At 36.8% G+C, this 25861-nt stretch overlaps 1 protein-coding gene across 2 annotated transcripts; it reads right to left on the bottom strand.

The window, feature by feature from the left end:
- Positions 1-1257: 1257 nt before the first annotated feature.
- On the bottom strand, positions 1258-25861 carry LOC104907473 (protein ANTHESIS POMOTING FACTOR 1). Of its 2 annotated transcripts, none has more exons than XM_010696408.4 (10): positions 25683-25861; positions 23345-23448; positions 21753-21862; positions 21573-21639; positions 21243-21342; positions 10509-10625; positions 10291-10428; positions 10041-10122; positions 9699-9748; positions 1258-1709 (listed from the first exon to the last, which is right to left on the bottom strand). In XM_010696408.4, exons 1-10 carry the CDS (start codon positions 25758-25760, stop codon positions 1515-1517), a joined length of 1041 nt encoding a protein of 346 aa, XP_010694710.1. In that variant the 5' UTR covers positions 25761-25861; the 3' UTR covers positions 1258-1514. The 2 variants fall into 2 exon arrangements, with proteins under 2 accessions (XP_010694710.1, XP_010694711.1); XM_010696409.4 differs by having other exon boundaries at positions 23345-23445; positions 25683-25860.

The following is a 25861-nucleotide window of genomic DNA, read 5'->3' as shown; positions in this document are numbered from 1 at the left end:
CCTGAAAAAAGAAGTGACCTGAGTATGGTCCATTTGTCTAATTGTAAATTTTGAGAAAGTAAACGAAACAATATGAATAACAACTGAAAAATCAATAAGTCTAGCTAAAAATTATTAGTCTGATTCGAATAGACTTTTGTAAATGAAAATTTTGGATAGACTAACTGAAACAATGTAAATCCTAACTGAAAATTATTAGTCTAATTGGAATCGAATGAAATGAAAAAATTATTATACTAAATGAAATAATATGAAGACCAACTGAAAATAAATAAGTCTAACTGAAAAAAGAAGTGACCTTAACTGAAAAAAGAAGACTAACCGAAACAATGTAAATGCTAACTGAAAATTTTTAGTCTAACTGGAATAGAATGAAATGAAAGAGTCATTATACTAAATGAAATAATATGAAGACCAACTGAAAAATAAATAAGTCTAACTGAAAAAAGAAGTGACCTTAACTGAAAAAAGAAGTGGACCTGAAATTATTAGTCTGATTCGAATAGACTTTTGTAAATGAAAATGTTAGACATACTAACTGAAACAATGTAAATGCTAACTGAAAATTTTTAGTCTAATTGGAATAGAATGAAATGAAAGAATCATTATACTAAATGACATAATATGAAGACCAACTGAAAAATAAATAAGTCTAACTGAAAAAAGAAGTGACCTTAACTGAAAAAAGAAGTGGACCTGAAATTATTAGTCTGATTCGAATAGACTTTTGTAAATGAAAATTTTAGACATACTAACTGAAACAATGTAAATGCTAACTGAAAATGAGTAAATGCAAGTGAAAATTATTTTGTTGCACCTGTTTCTTCGTCGTCTTTTTTCTTGATCTACTATCTGTATCAAACATGTTTTAATATAAATTTATTTCTTTTGAATTTATAAGTTGAATTATTGTGTTAAACTTGCTGATTAATGTGAGACCTATGTTACCTTTCTCATTGGTTAGTTCATTTTTTAATGAACTTTCGATTTGGAAATTCGAATCTTCGATTGACATTCATGGTTTAACTAGATTGAGAAATTGAATGTCGAGATGAAATTTACTTGCAGGGAGGAAGCGGATGAGTATGATGATCTCTCGTGGCGTTTAGAGATGCGGATGAAGCTGTTTTTTTTTTTTGGTCGTTATGAAATTTGCTGCACGCGCGTGATTTTATGTCATCTGATGAGAATGTTGTGTCAGACGAGTCCAACACAATAGGTTCTCTTCTTAATATTGTACGTTTTCTGCTCTCGATGTCAAAAAATAAATAAAAACAAAAAGTATATTAGTGCAGCGGTTGGACTACTCTAAACAGTGATTAGGTTTCTCATACTCACTGTTTGTCGATCTTAGTTCACATGCTACAATACTAGGTATACTGTATACAATCATATTGGCATGTAATGTACATGTGTCCACTTCCGGCAATTTCTATAGTTACCTCTAACCAGGTTCTTGACCATACTATTAGATTTTTTTGTAATGCTCTGGACTGTCTAAGGCATAACTTGACCTATACGCCCATGCTATTAGCAGTCAGTGGGAAAGTAGTTGCAGCATCAGCATCCTTGGTATTGGATTCCCCAGTGATCTTCTCATGGTTAGGTATCCAGAAGGTGAGAACACTAGAAGCTGCCACAAACATTACTCGTCGTGGTGCCCATTTCAGGCAGGATGGAACACCAATCTGACTACTCCACCGTGCTACCTGGCAGAGAAAGAAAGTATGCCCTTAATTTGATGAGTCTTGAGCAATCCATATGTGGGTTAAAACACAGCAGATAGTAATTTTAGCAAAGAAGAATTAAGATAAGTTGATAACTACAGACTACAGGCACAGAATTGCACCGAGAAATTGGTCGTGAGACCTGACTTATTTTTTCCCACTGTCGCGACCTCAACATGATATGATTTCAGAACTCAAACCGCTCAACAGTAAAAAGCCCTGCAGGATGATCATGTACATAATTGCTGCTACAACAGGCTTCAGTTCCTTTACCAGCTTAAATTGGGATACTACTAGAGTAGTAGTAATAGGGTAGAAGAAACGTATATATTGGATAACAAAGTGTACGGGTTTCTTCTGCTTTTTTTTCGTTAGAAAGGTATCCAATAGTGAGCACTGGACAGCAATAAGATCTTTCTGAGTTCTGCATCGTCAACGTGCTCAGGAAGGGAATGGACAGTATAAAGATGGATGTTAATTTGGTATGATCAGTGTCGAAATGAAGAACTATTCCCAACAGAAGTTTGGTACTTTTTTCGAACAAAACCAAGCAAAAGTCAAACTATTACAGCAAGATACATCAACTAGAATCAAAAGTCAAAATGCTCAGCTATTTTGTCATCAAAATTAGAACCGGACAATGTCATTACTGGCGAACCTACGGTATAGCATCAGAGATGAATAAGATAATTTACATATTTGATGATCAGTCTTCTAAATACCACGGATTCCAGATAGTGAGGATCGTCAAGAAGAATAATCTTCTGGAGGAATTCATTATATTTCAACAACAAATTAACTGAACACGTAAAGGGTTTTACTAATTTACTACATTAAAGTGAGGTGGTCTCATCTGACAAAAAAAAAGAGATTGAATTGAAAGTTCAGAACTGCAGCTACACAGCAATTGGAACTGCAGATATTTAGTTTTCAAGAAACTTTAAGCGGTTGGCTTCCCAAGAATTATCTGGAGCCTACCAAAGAGGAGGCTCAAATGTATCGAAATTAGTGGGATCCCTATTCTTACGGAAACATCAAATTCTTGAGAAAATGGCAAACTAATTGGAAGATAGTCAAACTGAAGGTCACTTGAACACGATATTGCTACTAGATCCTGTACTGTTACATCTACCAAAGTTTACACTTCCATTAATTTCAAAGTGGTGCTCCAAAGCCTGCTTTTAAACCCCATTTTTTAACAGCTCACTCCGTTAAGTTCGCCACCAAATACAAGCGCAGGCAGGAGCTCATTTACAAGCAAAATCCAAACAATGGAGCCGTTGCACATTCAAGTATGCAAATCAAGGTTCCAAAAGTTACATCATCATAAATGAAGATGATGCATTTAAACAAGAAACTAAGAGTATCCATACACCATGATCGGAAAATAAGATTGTGATGTCAATCTTTAATTTGGGGCCCTTAACCATGAGTAGAACAAAGATTATGAGATGATTGAGGAAGTTTCGAGGTATGATTCGAGTGGAATAAAGATCAGGCGTGAGTGCCCCCGCATCGTCTAATTTGGCGAGCTTTAATTTTTTCGGAAAGAAAAAATTAAAGTACGTGTGTCAGCGCCAAGTGCAGGATGCACTTGTTTTATAGGGGAGATAATTAATTATTGTTAATTTTGCAAAGGTTCAACTTTAAAAAATACAAAGTAAAAAAAAAAACCAATAACTCTATTTTTTCGAGCTCTACAAATAGAGATCCATTTTGCAATATTATACACTACTTTTCTCTATCTTCACTAATTTTTCCAATTGTTTTATTTCAATACTCTTCCATTGCTCTTTTTTAAAATCACCATAATTATGGATTCTAGTAATCCTAATTATGGAATAAATCAAAACCAAAACTGCTAAAAAGCCAAATGCCTAGACAACGAAATCATCGAAACACCTCTCAAAATCACTCAAATTATCACCCGCCATCTCAGATAATCACGAATCAAAGGAGTGAAAATTCTCAAAATTATTCTCCTCGATATGATAATTTTAACATGAAGTTTCATATCGAAATGTCAACCTTTCATATCAATATGATTATGATTACGGATTTTCTCAATACCTAAAAGAATCATCTCCAAACCATGTGGCGATGGTGATGATGAAGATGGTCCATACCAAGAAGATGATGATGATGAATATGAAAAGTTATGTTCGGCCAACTCAATCCTTTTCACAATTACTATCAACTTTCTCTTTGTGAGCCACCACTTTCCTTGCAGCCGCCACCCACTCAATCACAAATCCACCTCCTCCAAAAACAAATTGTAGTGTTGAAGGGTTTGGGATCTAGTTGAAGTTGATGGTGATGATAAAGATGGCCAATGCCAAGAAGATGAGGATTATACAAAGTTTATTCACCCAACTCAATCCTTTTTACAATTACTATCACCTTCTCTATGTCAGCCACCACCTCCCTCAAAACCACCACTCACTCAATCACAAATACCACGACCTCTAGAAACAGATTGTAGCAACAAAAGGGTTTGGGGTTGAGTTGAAGATGAAAATCTTATCACAGCAATTATGTAAACTTCACTTAATAAGGTGGTTGGAACGAGTCAAAAGAAATGCGTCTTTTGGGGAAATGTTTGGGATGCGTTCGAGGCTGCAAGAAGAGCCAACCTAACATATATAGCTCCAAGAAATGCAGATATGGTGAAAGGTAGTTAGAGTAGAGTTGCTCCACTGGTTTTTTAAGGTGGGTTGCAATTTATGATGAAGCTCTTGGAAGGAAGAGAGTGGTCAAAACGATTATGACATTCTTCGAGAAGCTTATTTATTGCATAATAGGAAACATGGTAGGTTCCTCTCGAGCATGCTTGGAAAATGTTGAAAAAATTTCCTAAATAAAGAGAGTCATAATTAAGAAGTCATTGGAAAATCCACATGGTTGTCCCATGCTCCAGAAGAAAATGTACATTCACCTGGAATCAAGACTAGCGATAAAAGGTCGAAAGTTGATGGAAGTGACTCAATATCTGACAAACCTACAAGTAGTGAAGGACGTGAAGTGGAATGGTGTGAAGAAGGCAAAGGCAGGGGTGACTGGTGAAACAATTGAGTCTTTAAACTTATTTAATGAGAGACTTCGGTTCCATTCATAGTCTAAGAGTGGAGATTCTAGAAGAAAATGTGGATTCACTTGGAAGTAGGAGTAGCGGTGAAAGGCCGAATGTTGATGGAAATGACTGAATGTCAGCATACCTACCAGGACATGAAGTGGAAAAACGACCCGATAATGTGAAGAAGGCAAAGGGGGGTGGCTGATGAAACAATTGAGTGTTTCAACTTTTAGCTCATATAATGAGAGACTTCGGCTCCATTGGAGATTGAAGGAGTGGAGATGTTGAAAGAGAAAAGGAGAGGTTGGAGGTCCAAAAACAATAGGTGACTCTAAAGAAACAACAAATAGAGTTACCAAAACAATTGGGACTTAAATAAACATTAGGAGTTCCCCTCAAAAAAAATAAAAAATAAACATTAGGAGTGTAAATGAGACGAGACAAATCGCGAGCTAATCGAGACCAATTCAATCAAAACTCGGTCAAAACTCGACTCGAGTGAGCTCGAATCGAACTCGAGATGCTGGCGAGTCTGGTTAAGCAACTCGATAATCGACTCGAAAACTCGTGAGAAGCTCGAATTTGATAGTGTTAAAATACGATCGTTCCGTTCGGTTTGGCTGCATTGTAACGCTTCCCCAAGTTGTCGAACTGATATTCACCGGTTCATACTGCCTCATTATTTTAGTCCGCGATATAGGACGATACGACTGTGTATCTTCTGTTATCCATCGCATCGACCTTGATTCGCCCATATTCCACCGCATCGAGCATCACCCTTGAGTTACCACACCAGGGAACAAAAACTCGGTCGTTCCGTTCTGGAACGGCCGCTTTGTAACGGATTTCAGAGAGGTCGTTCCGTTAAATACCGTTCTAGAACGGTGATTTGGAATTCACACCAAACTCGGCGCGATGGCGTTACGTAACGGTGTAACGGCGTTCCAGAACCATTACAATCACGTAACGTCCGTTATTTGAAGAAGTCCAGTTCTTTTGGTGGAGGAAGAAGAAGAGCCAATGCAAGATCTATAGATCTGAGTTAAAATTTGAAAATAAAGCATTTTTTTTATTTAAATTAAAGCTTACCGAGGATGTAGAACTCAAATCCGAGTAAAACCCCTCCTTTAATTTCATTAGATTACTGCGAATCGAACCCTAAATTGCAAACCCTAATTTCGAAAAAACCCTAATATGCATTGGAATGCAACGCTGCTTCTCCGGTCATGGCAGAGTAGGTCGACGAGTCATCTTCGGCTGCTTCTAGCACTGTAGCTGCCGGTGGTTGGCTTGTTTGCAGGTTAGTGCTTGTTGGTTTTCTTTCTCTTATATCGATCGTCTTCTTTTCTCTCTCTTCTTTTCTCTCCTCTTTTTCTTTTTTATTTTGTGACTGCCAGTCACGTGATAATTGCAACTCATAAAGTATCTCTTTCTCTCTCTTCTTTTCATCATTTTTATTTTTTCTTTCCCTTTTAGTTTTTATTCCCTCACGTGGAATCACCTAATTTTCATCCTTTTTTTAATTTTTTAATTACACTCTTACACTGAAGTATGTTCAAATATCATCATAGTACCTCAAATATTGTATTTATAAGAGTTTCGGACATAATATGATATAGAAAGTAAAATAGAAGAAAAACAAAGTTTAAATTTCACTTGTGCGATTTTTTTAAAAAAATTCACGCCGCGACGGCCGTTGACACTCATTATTATTTTTTTTTATTTTTTATTCTTATGGTGGGGGTCCGTTGTGCTGCTTGCTTACCCCTCTCCTTGTGAATAGTACCGCACTTTATACTCTTATTTTATTTGGTGGTAGTGTTGCACTTTATTACTTTCTCAGTTTCTCACGCTACAGCTTCAGTTTTTCAACTCTTTATTTTTTTTATATTCTAAATTTTCCTATTATATTTAGTTTCCAAAAATAGGTTCCAAAATTTTCATAAGTCAAGAATTATTTTTATTTATTAGACAAATTGGAAGATCTTTCCCCTCCAAATCTATACCACATTTGTGATGCGATCTGCGACAAACGAATCCGTTATGTTCCAACGAAACCGCGATCGTTCCCGTTACAGCGACCGAAGTCGTATTTTCGAATTATGTCGAATTCCCAATAATCTATAGCAAAATGTTTAAATTCGACATAGTTCTACCTTATGGTTGCTTTTAACTCGAGACACTTGCAAGCTACTTTGAAATTTATTCGATTAAAACTCGACTCAACTCGAGCTTGGCTCAAAATGCTAACGAGTCGAGTGAAGCTGGCCCAAACTCGAACTCCACTCGCATCATTTACACTCCTAATGTACATTGTTTATGAATGCTTACCATTTGAGGCAATGGTTTCAACTCTTCAAGTTCCTTTAGTTTTGAGGAGAAAAGATCATCCCAGGCAAATGTGATTAAAAAATGACAATTTCTTGATAAATGTCATTCAACCAACTTTTCCAACTCTAATATCAAATATTACTCCAACACAATAGAATTGCACAAGAGAATCGTGAGAGTGGTGTACATTGCCACCTTAATCAAGGCCAGGAGGAAGGTCATAGACGATTGTTCGACGATGACTTTCTAAACAACCAGACCTCCTCGTTTATTTCGTCGAAGAGACATGTTAGTCTTCTTATTATGAATTGCAAATGACGAGTGGCTCACATAAAAAAGGGATAGTACTGGTAGTGGACGGTTAGGTTCATCCTCTTATACAATTGTACACACACTATCAAGGTAGTGGCAGCCGGGATTGAGAGTATGTGTAAATTAGTAAAAGCACGACACAATTAGCGTTAATGAAATTCACAAAGGACGTTATCAACTAATTTGCAAGTACATGCTTGAAACAATCAAACGGCCAAATCCACATGATTTGGCAAAAATTCTTTAATCACGTGAGGAGCTTGGATTCCCAAGCATGATCAGCATCATAGGTTAATCTATGCACTGCATTATGAGTGGAAAAATTGCCCGACAGCATCGAAAACACAATATCAAGGAAGAGATGGTCTTCCTATTTTGGTTCTTGAAGTTGCTTATAAATTTGACTTATGAATTTGGCATTCTTTCTTCCGGATACCGGGTTCGTGCAATGACCTGAGTGTTCTTCACCGATCTCATGTTTTTCCAGATGTTTAAGACAGTCAAGCACGACCCGTGAACTTTATAGTGAATGGTAACCAACATGACAAGGGTTATTATCTCAATAATGGTATATATCCGAAATGGGCAACATTCATTCAATCAGTACATGGCTTCAAACTCTTGCAAGAATAAGTTATTTATGCAAGCTATTCTATGGAAGAGGCCTCCAAATTGGAGGGACCTAATTTTGAACACTCATATCTTCAATGGACATAAAAGTAAAGAAATCTTGGCATAATTCTGCCAAATGGCTTTTGGAGTTTATCGTTACTCATAATTCCTAATTTCCTCTGTTAATTTTGATTCTTCACTCCACTCTAAGATACAAACAACAGTTCAGAAAATCATAGATTTTTGAAATTAAATAAATTGATTCATGAAGAGGGTGTTGTTGGAGAAAGAAGATTTGCATGTGTGCGAGAGAGGAAGAAGATGATGAAGATCAAGTATTTCAAAAGATTCTTTTCCTATTGTTCCTTTCGTCTCCATTCTGTTATATAATTTTTTCTCTCAATAAATAGTAAAAGAGAAGGATGCCAGTACATTAGTACATCACTTAACTCTTAGACAAGTTAATTCTTTTCCTATTTTTTCGTCTCCATTTTCTTAATTCTTGTTGCCCACGTGTCCTCTCTAAGTGGGCATTTGATCCACTCCAACACAAGGTAGTATTCAACTCATGTTTTTTTTCTTTCTATTTGATAGTTGGTTGCTTTATAATATAGTATTTTATTTTCTTTGTTGTGGTAGTACACTAGTACTTGTAGTAATATAAGATTATGAAAATTCGTAATTTCATTTTAACTAAGGTTAGACAAATAATGCTTTTCAATGGGTAGTTAGAACTTTATTTGATTGATATAGTTTGAAAGTTAATTTTTGATGTTCTTAAGAATATCAATATGTCAAATAAGGAAATTTTGGAGCTATCTAGTAAGAAAACGGTTGGAAAAAGAACAATTATTATATTATTATGTTACAAAACATATCATATTATACTTTTTTGAACGGTAAATTTTTCATGCTATGTCTTTTTCAGGCCCCAATTCAATTACTAGTACAAGTACACGGCAGTTGTGTGGGGTGCTGCAATCTCGGTTTGCTTTGGTTCGAAAACCATCCCTAGCAAGGGATGAGGAAATCTTAAATGATATCATGTTGTCTTGCATTATCATGCACAACATGATCGTGGAAGATGAACGAGATAGATATGCACACTACGCAAATACTACTTAGTTCACTAGAAACACGATTAATGATGACGACCAATTTGAATATTATCATGATCAAATCGTAGATATCAACATTTACATGGCCGATAAACGCAACTGAAAATCAGCATGTGCATCAATCCTTGAAAATTGAATTGGTTGCCAATATATGGCGGAAGTTTGGTCGTAACGCTAATTAAATGTATTTTATTCTTAATCCACTTAATATTTATTGCACCATTGCAGCCTATTATTAAATCAATGCAATTTTAGCCCTTCTTGATGTCCATGTGTCTCTTAATTTAATATTATATTAAAAACGCTAATTGTGTCTCTTAAGTTAATTATTTAAACGCTAATTATGTATGCACGTAAATTATTAAGAGCTAATATTTATTTAGTTTAATTTAAACCAATTTTTTCTCTTTTTAAGGTCGTTGAAATTGGATGCTTTAGAGTGAGAGTACACACAACAGAGACAACAAAAGAAAGGGCTTTTATAGCAAACAAGAAGGGAAAAAGTTGAGAATGAATATAACCCACCTCACTTCGCATGTTAATGTTCCAAGCATGCATGCTTCCATCAGCTGAACCTGCACAGAAAGCAATTAAAGAGTTTAACCCTAGAGTTGAAGCTAAAGTATAGACCCAGTTCAGATGAGTGGAGTCCATGACACTAAGCCAACAACAAAAGTCAGGCATAGTGCTTCACTTTACAGTATACTCAATGCTTGGGCTCCAAACAGAAGTAATGGAAGGATTAACAGCAGAGACGGGCTGATATAAGTCACATAAAGCGTGTGAAAAGAGAAAAGAAAGACAATTTATCATGGGTTGTGTTTCTATCCATAGTTCCATACATTAACTAGGAAATGGAAAACATACCTGCAACAACATACTGCCCATCAGGAGTGAATGTCGCTTCTATTGTAGTGTTACTTGAAGGCTCTAAGCTAAATCCACAACGCTGCATGAACCAAGTGTATCAATAAAAATATGCATCACGGATTATGCGATCTCTTAAATGAGGGCAGAAGCACTGTGACAGGAACTTCTAGAAACCATGTTTATGCTTGAAAGTAATTCATAGACCTAGATAAAAACTGAATCATCAACTAGATCAGCTAAAGATAACCTTCTCTCCAGCATATGCATCAAGAACATAAACGTTGTTATTCGTGGTTGTCAAGAGCATTGATTTTCCGTCATTACTGAATTTTATATCACAGACTTCCGCATTATCTCCACCAACTAAAAAGGTATCGAAAGGACCCTACAATTGACATTCCAGAACACATTAAAACGGTTAAAAGTAAACTCACATGTGATTACATTGGTCATAAGGTGTCATACCTTGTCATAAGAGCGTGAATCAAACAATTTAATAGCACCTCCTTCCATAGCAACTGCAAAAACAAGACCTTGCTGGTCATATGCAACTGCTGGTCTTCCACGCAAACGTAAAATCCCCTACAAATCATACAAGGACAAGATAAAAATATACCAGTTTTCTCAGGCCAACGATGTATCTCTGACTGAAATTTAATGACAAATGATTTCATATATTTGATCTAGAAAGACCAGACAACATGCGGATTTACAAGGGGTATAGGCTTAGTATGAATGTATATAAAATTTAAGCACCAAGAAACATAACTAAGGGATAGATAGGTTTAGTATGATCTATAATCTATAAAAGAATTTAATCACCACGAACAACATAAAAGGTTTGTATTGTTTGAGTGGTCTAAAGAATTGCATCAACTAAACTAAACTGAACTGATATGTGAAAGCTTAAAGATAAAGTCACCAACTTTCAAGATGAATAATGAAGTGTCAAACACTAGAGAATTTCGGAATTCATTAACTCTAATATGTATTTAATTAACGAAAGCATGCTTTAGATCTAATTCTAATCTAATCGCTAATGACACCGCTAATATACTCCTAATCCTACTAAAACTATAATGAAAGACTCCTAATAAGCTCAAAACAAGAAAAACTTATCCCAGGTAGGATATTCTAGCTATAATAAACTTCTACCAACTTTAGGGTTCTAATATTATTAGACTTCTAATAAGATTAGACTTCTTGCAAGGTTAGACTTCCACTATGATTAGACTTCTGATCTTACAAGACTCCTATTACTAATAAAATTCTAATACAAACTGAATCCTAATAAAACTAGAAAACTATGAAGAGTCTTAATAGAACTCGAACTCCATGAAAATCTTCAAGAAGCTTCGGAAATCACCACGAGTCTTCCATGACCTTCCAAAAACAAGAATCCACGTTTCCTCTAGCATCATGATTACTTGATTTTGCTCTTATTATCAGCCTATGACCACAGCAGCTAAATTATAAAATTCGAAACCTGACAAACATCGTAATGGTGACTATTTGACAGAACAAATAGAAAATTTGCATACTTTGAAGGCAACATCAGTTTTGCATGTAGAGTCAAAAACTCCTAACTTGACAGCCCTCCAACTCAACATGGACAATGTTATGGACCTCATCCGTTCTGTGATGCTGCACATTCCTCCTTTGCCAGAGAAGCAATGCAGAATTGCAAATCAATTATGCTTCCAAAAAATATAGATGGACCATTGAAAATTGCATTAATGTAAAAACAATATCTGCCCCAACTACAAATTCAAAATCCTCATACATTATAGATGTTGAGAAACGTAGTACGGATGAGAAATTCCTTCCAAAAATTTAGAGCTTTGTGGTCTAAAAGAATAAAAGGATGTGAGCTTCACATGATTAGAACTGGCAAAATTGACCCACTCCAGAATAAAAGGATGTGAGCTTCACATGATTAGAACTGGCAAAATTGACCTAACTCCAAAAAGGATTAGCATCAGAAATGACGACCCCATGAAAACCGAAACTCGATACGATCTGAACCGACATGAATATATTAGTTGCTAGATTGACTCCAATTGAAACTGACTCGAACCAAGATGATTGGGCTAGTCATGAAATTAGCTTGAATCAAAACTGACCGAAACCCTAATGGCACCCACTCAAACAATCATACAGTAGTTTCATTTTAATTAATCTTTTCGATTTACCTTTAAATTGTATTATACTTTTAACTCATAAATTTATTTATTTGATTTTAGTTTTAATTTTGAGTTCATCATTCTTGTTTTCTATTTTATCTTAATTTCTCATTTAATTGTTCTTTTAATTTTAAAGTATATGATGTCCATTATACAGTAAAGCGAAAAGATTCACCTTTTTCAGACTTCGATTGCATTTGATTAAACCAATATGTTCGTCTTAATGTGTAAATTCAAGAAAACTAATATTATATGATATTTACTAACACGTAATCAACGTTATTACTGGTTAAAGATATGGCATTGGTCATTACACGTATTCCACAAAAATAGAGAAAGTAACTTTAACAACTAAACACAAATAAACAATAACCTTCACTAGAAATTCAAATTTACAAACATGAGAACCAAATAGTGAATGATAAAAAAAATTATATATATAAAGAGAGAGTGTGTAGACATTATTAGATCAATCATACATGTCATATGCCAAATCATATACTTCCTCCGTTTTTTTTTTTTACTTGAACACTTTTTTTCCATCAACTCCAATGCAAAATTTGGTTAGGATAGAGGTAGAGAGGGCCCCATCTGATTGGAAAGAGATAGAGAGAAAGGAAAAGCAAAAGTAGAAAGTATTGCAAGTACTTAATTAATTCCCTTCTAGGAAAGTGTTGCAAATAAAAAAACGGAGAAAGTATAATTTCCAACATATTTGGAGCTGCTCAAAGTTTACAAGATTACATATATTCTTGTACACAAGAAGGCAACCCAAAATTGACCCAACCTAACCTCAATACCATTTAATTGGACCCTCTTACTAAACTCCTCCACCCAAACACCATACAAAGAAATGCTTCTTTCCATCTGTTATATCATCATTACTATATTGCCCTCGAAAAAAAAATGCATCTTTTCACCAATTTTCTTTGAGGATGATATAGAGGGCTAAAAGAAGATTCATCATGAGACATGAATCCTCTAAGAAGGTCATAAGGTAACAAATGTACATGTTAGATGCTCTACATTACGATAAATTACATAAAAGATCATTATGGGGGCCAATGTTTTTAAAATTATGACACACATGGTCAGATTGTGCGTTCATACGATGCATTTGTTACTAAATGTCTATGATTGCTTCAAGATTGTTCAAAATCAATTAGAATCAATAAGATCGTAATCCAAGTCCGCGATTCTAACCCCGTACATAAAGTTCTCAAAATGAATCCTATGAGGCTATGAGCCTAAAATAAGAAACCTTTTTCTCAAAGCCCGTCAATGCACAGCCCATAGTTTCCATACTCCCCTTCACTCTCTTATGGTTGCAATGTCGTGTACCCTAGTCTGCAAATCTGAAGTTTAAACTCTCAATTTTCCCACCAAGTCTTGAAAACTCCTCACTCAATTGCATTTTTGCTCAATTTCTTTGTCGTGGGTGGCTGCGCGATTCGTGCATATGGCAAAGTAAGAATCAAGTCTCAATTCCCAATACCTTTCTCTATTAATTGCTAAAACTTATCATCCAAATCATTTATTCCATATCTATTGTCCCTCATTACCTTTTTTTTCATTTAAATTTATTAAGTTTGGTTGGCAAGTCACTCTTCTCTACCTAGAATTATGAACTCAAATTCAAAATGGTTTAGCACGAGTTCTTGAGTAGTTTTGAAACAGTTATTGGTTATATCATCAAAGAGTAAGCGGAGTGATTTTGTTTTCCGATAGCTTCACAGCAGGTAAGCTACTGTCCACATAGTTAAGTTCAAATATAAATCGCCAATTTCAACGAGAAAAAGGAAAAATGCTCCTGGAAATAAAAAAACTCAAGTTAAGAGCATGGTATTTAGATCCTTTCCAGCAAGAAATCTAAGAATATTTTAGATCAAAATGAACAAGAAACAGATAACAAGAGGAAATTTCCTGACGGTGAAAATGAATTTATTAAAGTGTACAGTAATGGACATGAAGTGTCACGTGTCTACTCCGCAGGACGTGCGACACGACACTCAATGCGCCTGGGAATGGGTGTCGATTCGCGTATATGTAAAGTGTCGACAATCAAGGGTTGAAGTTGACAGAAGAGAAGATAAAATTTAAGATCTAGGGTTCAAATGGTAAACTCTAGTTCTGAAAATTGGAGATATAATTCACAAAATTAAGAGTTCAGTTGTTAGGACTTTTATCAAAGAGAGGAAACGAGTCAGCTGGTGCGGTCGTTGACAGATGGGCTGCCGGCAATCTTTTCCAGCGAGCGCAGGAGGTGTCCGGGTGGCGCTGGTCATGCTTCTTTTCTACCCCTTCTGTTTCTCACGCTAGTCAAGAGTTTGCTTCTTCCTACCCCTCTTCGTTCTCATGTGAGTTGGGTTTGTTTTTAAAGTTCCTGTTTTCAACTATGTTTCTTGCTTTTTTGACTTTTTTTACGTTCGGTCCATAACTTTCACCAATAAGTGATTTGCTAATTTTCAAGAAACTAAATGAGACCCAAAGTCAAAAGGTCAAAGAAGTAGAAAAAGGAATAAGTACTATACACGATGAGTTAGGGAACTGGATTTAGATGAGGGGCCTATTAACCAAGAATTCATCAAGTTCTACTCTTCCTTATTGAACCCCACTACACTGCCAGTTACCTTTTCAGGAGGAATGGTTCTCGGATTTGCCTAGGGTAAAGGAGGAAATAAGCCCATATAATGGACAAGGTACGAGAAGCAGCGTTTAGTATGATGTCTCGGAAATCATCCGGGCTGGATGGTGCACCTCCGGGTTTCTTCGAAACTTTTTGGGGAGATATAGCACATCAGGTTCGGGATATGGTGAACGCTTTCTTTGTCAGGGAAATATGCTAAGCGAGACCAACAAGACGTTTAAAGCCCTCATTCCAAAGGTTGCACAACCTCATCAAGTTTCTACCATATTTAATCAGCTTGTGTAATACAACTTACAAAATATAACGAAAGTTATGGTGAATCGAATGAAGATTGTTCTTCCATATTTAATTTCGGAACAACAATATGCATTGTGCCAAGTTGGATGATGCATGACAGTTGCTTACTAGCTCATGAACTCGTCTCCTGGATCTCAATGAAGAAGCAAGGAAATGGTTATTATGTGATCCTAAAAACTGATCTTTACAAGGTGTATGATGGAGTCAGGCCGGACTCTCTCATTCACAAACTAAGGGCAATGGAAATAAAAAAATATGGATAAATTGGGTGTATGAGTGTATCTCGATGTTACATTCTCAGTATTGGTTAATGACACACCCTACGATAGATTCACAGCTTGTGCCAAGTTCCGGCAAGGTGACCCCTCTCCCCCTATCTATTCCAATTGTGTATGGAAGTTCTTGGGAGGGCTGTGGAAAGGGCACAAACAGCTCGTAGACTAAGAGAAATTATGATTGCGAGATTATCACCACCAATAACTCATTATTCGTCGACTTCTTCAAAAACGGTGATAAGCCATGCGAAGTCATGATGTATGTCTTGCACACCTTTTGTGCAATCTCTGCTTAACTAGTCAGCTTTTAAAATCTTATATTCAATTCTCTGGAAACACCCCTCCTACAATACGTGAATCGCTGAAGAAATCACTTGGGGTCCAAAATGAAAATCCTATTGGAAGCTCTCTTAGAAGCCCAATGGAAATAGATGGTAGATCAGCTATAAATTCCAACCTATTGTTTACAAAATGGTTAAGGTCTTAAGCTCCTGACAGTATTCAACTCTTTCTCCACCTCGCACTATTGTTGATGAACTTTGTCCTCGTTGCCTCAGCCTCTCATATAATGACTATTTATATGTGCCCGTGAAGATTACAAAGAAAATTACTTCGCTTTTGCTAAAATTTTGGTGGGCTGGGATAATATACAACAAACAGGTTTACAATTGAAATATAATGAAATCAATTAAACATAAGAGTGACTGTAGTCTTGAGTTTAGGGATGTACGGATATTGAATAAAGCCCTCATCTTCAAACTGGAGGCTACACAAGAACCCGAATCTTTTAGCAACGCGTGTCCTAAATGCAACATATTCACAGCCAACACTTATGTTCGGTAAGCACAACCAAATGATAAGCAGAAATTCAGAGGATACAAGCTGAGCTTGGAAGACAGGATTAAAATTGGAGATAAGTAGTATGGGTTGGGTGGCTGGAAATTCAAGATAAGGCTGATATGGAAAGCTTATTGAAAGAACAAATTGTTGAGATTACATAAAACATGGGACCAAGATATGTTATGGCGGAGTTTTGAGTCTACTGCAGCAAGAGAAACTAAGTGATTAAGTCCCAATAAGAACTGAAAGAAAAGATGACCTATTCTAGTTACCGTCTTCAAGTGGGGAGTAATCAATCAAGTCTGGCTACGGGAGCATGTTACATGCACATCCTCAAATACAATTTACTTATGGAGAAAGATAGGGAGTAGCGATCTATTCCCAAAATGAAAGTATTTTATTTCGAGATTGATCAGGAAATATTAAAAGGTAACGTTCAAAAGAGGAACTCGGGTAGATCTCGAGTGTAAACTTCGCATGCAACAAAGAGAGACCATGGAGCACCTATTCCGAGAATACCTATCTCAAAACAAGTTTGGGCAGCGTCAAATTTGGGGTTCAGAGTAGATTCACATAATCATATCCCGTTAAAGAATCGGTTATCTAACTTGTCATATTTGAAAAAGGGTGATCATGGGGATAAGGACAGCTATATCATATTAGTCATGATCATATGGGGACTTTGGTGCCACCGTAATGAAATCACTTTCAAGCGCTACCCCATCTAACCGTACAAGGATATTATAGTTGGCACATGAGAATATGCAACGATGGCGAGGCGCATAGAATGAAAGAAAAGCGCATATAGAGACCATAAAGAGTGTTCCCCCACCTGAGGTAGGCCAACTTCATGATGACTTCGTTTGGACTTATGGGGCATGGGATGATAGTCAGGATGTTGTAAAGATACAAGTGGATGGTGCACGGAAAAGGATCGGCCACGGAAAGCAGGGAGACAGGTGCCTGGACTTTGCAAACATAATTCTTTGCGGTTTTCCAAGGACTAAAATAGGGATGGAGAACGGGGCCAATGGTCATGATCTTCACTGATGATGCAAATGTCACCTCCTTACGACATCCGGATAAAGCACCGGTTAGCATATAAAACATTTACAAGGTGTAATATTCTGGGCATCGTTATGTGCCAGAATTAGGATAGAAAAGGTAGATAAACTCATGTCAAATTAGCTCATAATTTAGCTGAAGGAATAAGAGGAGCAGTTGCTAGGGTGTAAGTACTATAGGTTCCATTCTCCTATTGGCTATCATGTTGTTTTGCCCAACACCAAAAAAAAAAAAAAACTACTCCCTTTGTCCGAGAACACTCTTGACACTTATCAATGCACGCAGTTTCATATCATAAGTTTTTGTTTGGAGATCAATTCTTATTTTATTGAAAAGGAAGATGTGATAGAAGTTAGTAGGTAGTAGTAGTACTATTATTTATTTGATGGAGAGAATGTGTGCGCCAATGGTTAAAGTTAGTAGGAGTGGTATCATTTTATTTGGAGGAGAGTATTATGCGGCAATGGTTAAAAGGTAAAAAGATTAATATAATAGTGGGTCATATCCAACCATAGAAGTGTAAAGACTATTCTGGTACGGATAAAAAAGGAAAGTGTAAAGAGTATTGTGACGGAGGGAGCAATTTTATTGTCAATTTTTTACTTTTAAGAGAACAATAATTTTAAAAAAAGTACACAATTGCTTTTTATTCCTTTTTCAATGAAAATAAAGTGTCCGAAAAAAAATCCGACACTTTTAGTGATAGACGTGCCAAGAAAATTGATCAAGAAACTGTCTTAGTCTCTTGGCCGTGTGGCAGTATCTGCTATGAATTAACATAGCTTGGACAGATTATAATAGTAAAATAGAGAGATTAAAGAAGAAGATGAACTTTGATTGAATAGTAATAGTAAAAAACAGCAAAAAGTAACCGATATTCAAGCTTTCGAGAGGCTTGATTCTCTCCCAATTGAACTACAAGAGCTCACCCAATTTTTCATCTATTTTCAACATGTCCTTCTCTCTTTAATTATCCCTATATATAGTGTAATTACCCTAGCACAACTACCTAGCTTATTCCCCAAGCTACTAATTACGATAATACCTAAATTACCCTCCCCTAAAATATCAGTTCATAGCATTACCGGCCCCCCAAACTTCCACCTTGTCCTCAAGGTGGATAGTAATTAGAACGAAATTCCTGGCCTTGGCAACAATTAGCAATGTCTGTGTGAGAATTGATGCCCGGCTTCCACTGGCGTTCAAGCTCTTCATTGTGGAGTCCTTGTTCTTCCTCTGGTGGTGTAGCTAAGAAAAAGTCAGCCTTGAAGTTGTCATGGGGTAGAAGTAAAGAGTGGTTGAAATTGGGATTTTCAGAGGTAAGATGGAAAGGGGGTGGGTTGAGGAAAGTAAAAGCAGTCTTGAATGGTTTGGTTGTAGAATTTTTTTCTAGCTGAGTGAATTTAGATGTCGAAGAAAAAATCAGAAAGTTGGGAGTTTGTGGACTGGACAAGTTGGGAAAGAGAATGGGTTTAAAGATGATTGGGCTGAGATTTAAGTGTGGTGGCCCAGAAACGTGTTCCACACTAGTTGGGGTAAGCATGAAATTAGAAGGAGGGTTGACATCTAGAGCTGGGTTGGGTTGATTAGTAGGTGGAGAGGGGGGGAAATGGGTTCAGAAATTTTGGCCTCCAAAGTGGGCTCCATCTCATTAATTATACAGATTGTAGCTGCTAGCATGTGATTTCTGGCTGACTGGCAGGGGCTTTCTTGAGAAATTACATAATTGCCCTTACTAATTGCATCATCTATATTTAGCTTTCCCCTCAAGCTGATCAATGACTCAGCAATTCTTCTCCCATACTCCTCTTTTTGAATCTCCATTTCTGGAATCTTCTGAAAAATTTTTTGAAGCTCCCGGTACACAGCACCACCTACCACGTCGCCACCGCTCGGGCCACTGCCAGCTGCGCTAGTAATAAACTCCTCTTCTTCGCCGCTTGAACCAAGCGCATGACCACCCGCAACTCTGCCGGCGAAGCCCGGACCTCCACCAGAGCCACTAGCTTCAGATCCGCCCTTGAAGAATCCATATTCTTCCCTATTCAATCCACCACATGTTGCAGTTTTACCAAACATGCAATTTCCGGCCAAGAATTCTGGACCACCTCTATCACCACCTTGCTCAAATGATGTTCCAATGGCTGCTTCCCTTGCAAAGCTACTAGAACCCCCATAAACTTCAAATGCAGAGGCAACCCCCGCTTGTATACCGCCAGTATATCCACCAAAGAAGGACAATGAAACATTTTCAGATTTATTTTTCGCCGCTTGGTTTAGGCTCACCACCGAACTCACCTTCATCTGACTGTGGTGGATTTCTTCTCCACCTCCACATATGGTGGTTTTGACTTCTTCGAGCAAGCTTGTTGAAGATGCCCCTATTTCTGGAATCTTCTCCACCATGTCTGCTGCCCTATTCAGATGAGACCACCCTTTCCAAGATTTGTCGACGTTGTACGAAAACGTCGTGCAACCAGCGCCTTCAATTCTTCCCACCGGTAGAACGGTCGACGATGGTGCTCCCATTGGAACCACGACAATGCCTCGCCTTCAAGTTCGACAATTGCAGCCTCTAATTTCTCCTTTTCACTGAACCAGAAAAGATGGAAAAAAATTTCCATTTCATCAACCCATTCCTCTGGATTTCGTCCATCAAATAAAGGAAGTTGAAGCTCATTTCGGATGACTTGCAACTTCCTCAGATCTGGATAACAAGGGTTCAAGCTCCACATAATTTCTGCAAACCCCTCTCTAACCAGATTTCGAATCTGCTGCATTTTTTTTTTTTTGAAAAACTCGAAAAATCAATTGTTCTGCTCTGATACCATTTGCTATGAATTAACATAGCTTGGACAGATTATAATAGTAAAATAGAGAGATTAAAGAAGAAGATGAACTTTGATTGAATAGTAATAGTAAAAAAACAGCAAGAAGTAACCGATATTCAAGCTTTCGATAGGCTTGATTCTATCCCAATTGAACTACAAGAGCTCACCCAATTTTTCATCTATTTTCAACATGTCCTTCTCTCTTTAATTATCCCTATATATAGTGTAATTACCCTAGCACAACTACCTAGCTTATTCCCCAAGCTACTAATTACGATAATACCTAAATTACCCTCCCCTAAAATATCAGTTCATAGCAGTATCGCCCTAAAATTTTTGAGTAGGATGTTGGATCCTCCGATACCTACTCGGATACGACACCCATATATGAGTCGGAGTAACATAGCAGTGTAGTACCTAGAACATGCTTAGAATCAAAAGGGTAAAGCGCCCATGGATTCTTTTGTGCGTGTGAATAGGAATTCAGTGCTAACCACACTCATTCAACAAAATAAATAAATAAAGATGAAGAAACAGGAAGAGAGAGAGAGAAAATCTTCCAGGACATTGCTCGCAAAGTTCTACTAGTGCCATTCCTCTTATAAACAATCATAGAATTGGGTTGGTAGCTCAAAGAATAGCTAAGTATGGGATGGCATTATAGCAACCAAGTAATCATGAGATAAAGGTGACCTTTTTTAGCAAGGAAGAGACCAATCACTTGTGTAATAAATAAGCTTGGACATCTTAAGGCTGAAGTCGGTTGACGTGCCTTTAACTGATGGATGAAGGCATAGGCAAAGAAGATCAACATCTAAATGTTTTAGTCAACATCTTCCTATCTATTGTTGATGCATCAAAGGTCTCCAAAATGACCAATAGAATTATAACTTATTCGCCCCATAGCAATAAGACTACCAATTTAGCAACAATTTTTTGAAAAACAGGTTCCCAGGGCAAAAGAATTACACTTCAGATCTATCACACAGTCTACCGGTCATTCAAATCCGTTTTCAACATAGAGTCCATGAATACATATCTAAAAAAGAGGTTAAACCAACCTGGCAGGCATTTACTCGAAGATCCCATATTCTTACACTGTGGTCAAGGGAACCAGACATAAAACTATCATTGATTGGTGACATGCACAAGGAAACAACTCTACACAGAGGGAGAAAGAGATAAGCTGACATTAGCAAACCAAGGCTTCAAAAAATCAGACAAGATAGATATCATGGAAAGGTAGTCAAAGAATATTTCAAGGATGACAAAATTTCAAGATTTATCACCCTGCACGATTTGAAATCAAAATGAAGGAAAAGGCCAGCAATGATTCCACTGTAGAAGCCAAATCATAGTTAACTATCCAATCATAGAAAATATATTCAAACCTTTCTGTATGGCCTTTGAAGTAGCGAAGACAGCGATTATCATACATGGAAAGATATCTTAGGGATTCTGGCAAAGGCGAAGAAAGGATATCTTAGCAAACTATTCAGACAAAAGGCCACAGAGCTTGTACACATTATTGAGATGGGATACATTCAAGAAACAATTTTAATTAAACTTGCCTCCGGTTGAATCAATGTTATACTTTGAAGAACAAACCACCGAGCTAGTGTGGTGGGTGAAGCATATACGATCAGCACCATGTTTCTTATGGTATGTGGTCTTCAGAAGTCTGGAAAGAATTGCAGATGAGTAGATAAACCAAATTAAACTTTGTTCAAAAGACCAGATAATCCAGTGAACGAAATTAACAGAAGTATCATATCGAGAACAAGTTCTTTAGTCATCATATAGACATGTAAGAAAAAATGTTGAGAAACTAATTGACATACTTCCTCCATCCTCATTTAAACTTCTCATGTGCCTTTTGCACAGCTTTGATCATCAATATGTTTATATACATCATAATAAAAAAGAATTTTGTTCAAAACTACCCACAAGTAGCACTTTGATGTTTGATCTCAAAGCCACCCCCAAATAAAAACCCTAGAAAAAAATACCTACATATGCTTCATTAATTCCCATGACCACCCTATTTAATTAAATGATGTAATTATCCTTTGATAACCAACTTTTTGCTTACTCCTGTTAAAACATGTACAGTAAATAATTATAAAATGTTATATATATTCAGAACTCCTCAACATCACCACTACAAGAATGACCCCCTACCCCAATAAAAAAAATTCCTATCATACCATAGCTGATCACGCCCACCCCTGGTTCTACCTCGATATCCCCCACCACCACCATTGTCATGTCCACCACTCAACTCAACCAGCCCACTTTAATATGCATGTAATGGAGTCTTGCAGCATGTACCTCGCACGCACGCACACCCGACATCCCAAACTAACCACCACAGTCCCCACCCTGATTTGTGAAGCCTGACCCCATCTGAGACATCTTTCTCTCTCTTTCCTGCATCTTTCTTTGTTCTTCTTGGGTTGAATTGTTGTACTTAGTGTACCGTGTTTGGATCTAATTGTTATAGTTGGTGTGCCATTAGTGAATTTGGTTGGTGTCCTTGTTGCTGTCAAGATGGAAAGGTAGAAAGGAGGAGAGAGAAGAGGAGACGCAGTAAGAGGAAGCGACAGGAGGCAAAAAGATAAAGATGGTGGTGAGAGAAGCTATTGTTGGGTGGGTTGTGGCTATGGTGGGGCTTGTAAGGGTTGGGATTAGGGTTGGAGACTGGAGTTGATGGGTATTTAATTTCAGTTTTTCTTTTACTAAGTTGATGTAGGTCTTGATTCTAAAATAACTATTGCACTATGTTAATTTAATAGTTAATTGTCGAATTCTTGGCATAGGGTGGCTATGAGATGTAACTAAAGAGATGTGTCTTTTTAATAAGCTTTCCATCTAAGGGTGATTTAGAGATCAAAGCCTCTACTTATGGGTAGTTGTAAATAAAAAAAATCCTAACAAAAATGATAAAAAAGTTGATATTTTGATTGTAGACATTGAAACGAATCAACAAGCATAACTATATTTTTTTCTTACATATTGGTGAGATTTTGTGTTTAGAATTTATGAAATTTGATTTTGAAAATGAGAATTGAGAAGTGTTAAAGGAGATGGAGGGAGTAGTAATCTAGATCAGTAACTTAGCACCATTCACCAAATCTAGACTAATATCAGACAGAGGGCTAACTTGGCATTGACAATGTCATAAAGCCGAACTGAATCATCAGCACTTGCTGTGACCAACAGATCACTTGTCCGGTGGAAATCAATTGAATTTATCTTCTCACCCTGCTAGGAAAAACCACAAGTTCAAGTCAAAGATGTCAAAAAACAAAAAGAAAAACATGTAACAATAGAGCTGCTGCGTGCATTCCCACTTCTCACTATTCCTCTCTCAGTAAGATAACCATTAAGATTGGAAAGTTTCATTCTTTTGAAGAAAAAATTGTTTATTATTATGGATCTTTTACAGAAAACTTTATAAGATTAGAGAGCTTCTGCAGATAGATGTTGCATGTCAGCAAAATATCTTGATTTGCTCAAGTAATTCAGCAAGCAATGTTGCTAAATCATCCTCACTTTTTACGCTTTCATTGAGAAAACCTAAACCATCAGTTAAAAGTTATTTATGTGTCTCTAATTAAACATATAGAAGACTATAGTCTAGTGACTAGGGAGTAGGGAATTATTACTGCTCAGCAAACTGGTCCTTTGAGGATGTCAGTGTAGCTGATCTTAAATTTCATAATAGGAAATTTTACGAGGTGTCTTGGAAAAGTGGTTTGTGAAAGCCTCAGACTGCTTGACTGACCTGACTGAACAGCTCGAAGTCATTCTACGGCAAGAGGCTTTCACAAAACAAGTATCACGGCCAGCTCATAATTTTTTTACTACAAATATCTAAGAAGCAATACAGATAATTTATTTCCACTTGGTGAAAGCAATCTCCCTGCATAGTCTTGGATAAATATTATCAACCGTATACCAAGATATCAGGTTCACGTGTAATACACTATAATATGACGAATTAGGTTATTATACAAGAAGAGACAGAAGAGTAAATACAAAGGGGAAAAAGATGATGAAAAAATTAATAAGCATATTAAAAAATCTCGAAAGAAAAACAGGAATTTGAATTGAAGGAAGACATGTAAAGATGTATGCAAAAGGGGTGATTGGTTTCATCAGCACATGAAGCACTGATTATTTAAAAGAGACTTATATGATTTCTTTAATGTAGATTCAAGCTCTATCAAACTCCCAGAATTCATTACATAAATTCTTTCTCTATCTCCTCTTTCTTAATTTCTTCTTCATGCCCTCTTCCTCAATTTGCCTACCAAGATCCTCATTTGACAAACTCCAATGAGCACCAATAGGATGCTCCATATTTAGAGTGATAGTCATTCCCATCTTGGCTCTGATAATTTAAATCAAAACCTTCAACTAGAATAAGTAACACAATTCTGGGGTCCTATTGCCTTCCAGTCTTCAAAAGATATTCTTATCCTCATGCCATAGTCTATATCGTACTGGTCAAACCCTATATCCTAGCGGTCAACACATCATAGAAGGATGTTTTGGGTATTTAGGGAGAAAACTCTACTGACGAGGGGATGTCTATAACTGTTTCTAATCATTTGCAACTTTGAGATTCTCATCAGCCTCTTGTCTCTTGCCTCTTGGTAGAACTAAGAAGGAAAAATGTACATGATTGCAACATTCATGTTTATCTTTAATTTACAAGTGAAAGGTACTTTGGCCCCTCATTCGTCGAAACTAATATTGAACCTCTGTTTGGTCTCACCCAAACTTCATCAAATTATTTTTAAGATCATAGGCAACGACGAAGTAGGCCCCTTATCTCAAAACCCACTCGAGATAGATGATACTATAAGAGGAAAAGAAAAAGAAAGAACACTTTTGAGTGTTGATTTGCACATCCCAAATTTGATTGCCATTGTGTATTAGGTTAAGTAGTACCATCTTCATTGCAACACTGTCAATATTCGACCGTTCCAACTTACTTTAGAGCACTTCTACCTAAGGCCTGAATCCCCTTTTTTTTTCTCACTCTACCACTATACCATACACCTTTATCGTAAATAATACCAACTCCACCCACTATTCCGATCATACCCACTACCCTCTATCAAATCAACTTTAACAATAAAATAAATCCTAAACCCATGCACATAAGAGTCTGAGACACTGTTGCGATTAAATTGGGATATATGTTACCTTCACCATCGTCATGGCCACAAATAAACAGCCAAAGTTCGACTCCAAAAGCAGTGACAATTGCACTACCAAGATAGATTACAATATTCCAGTTTGACCGTCAAGTTGTAAGGATTATAGATACGTTTGGTTGAAACTTCTAAAACAAATTACAATTTTCCAGTTTCATGAATTATGATCAAGTAGTCGAATAGTTAGAAACATCTCAAACAGAAATAAGAAAAGCACAAGAGAAAAAAAAAAAGGAGGGGAAATTGAGGAAATAGAACAACGAAGAGACTCACAAAATCGGAGAAGACGGCGCCAATTGACATGCTACGCACTGTGTCGTCATCAAGCTCCGTTAATGACATCATCCCCATTAACGCCGACGAGAGAAATCCCTTTTGTTTGATTTTCCCACTCGACAACACTTCACTTCGGATTTGCCTCAGCTGCGAATACTATAGAAAAAAAAATTTAC

Source organism: Beta vulgaris, chromosome 4 (assembly GCF_026745355.1).
Source record: "Beta vulgaris subsp. vulgaris cultivar EL10 chromosome 4, EL10.2, whole genome shotgun sequence".
In the NCBI taxonomy this organism is placed as follows: Eukaryota; Viridiplantae; Streptophyta; class Magnoliopsida; order Caryophyllales; family Amaranthaceae; genus Beta; species Beta vulgaris.
This window is presented reverse-complemented; position numbering and strand designations above follow the sequence as displayed.

What these genes read in the sequence shown, in the direction of transcription:
- LOC104907473 (XM_010696408.4), bottom strand. Translation starts at nt 25,760, where the DNA reads ATGGGGATGATGTCATTAACGGAGCTTGATGACGACACAGTGCGTAGC. An exon ending in TTCAAAGGCCATACAGAAAG is followed by an intron (nt 21,343 to 21,572) that starts GTTTGAATATAT and finishes CCCTCTGTGTAG; the next exon opens with AGTTGTTTCCTTGTGCATGT. An exon ending in TGGGCAGTATGTTGTTGCAG is followed by an intron (nt 9,749 to 10,040) that starts GTATGTTTTCCA and finishes CTTTCTGTGCAG; the next exon opens with GTTCAGCTGATGGAAGCATG.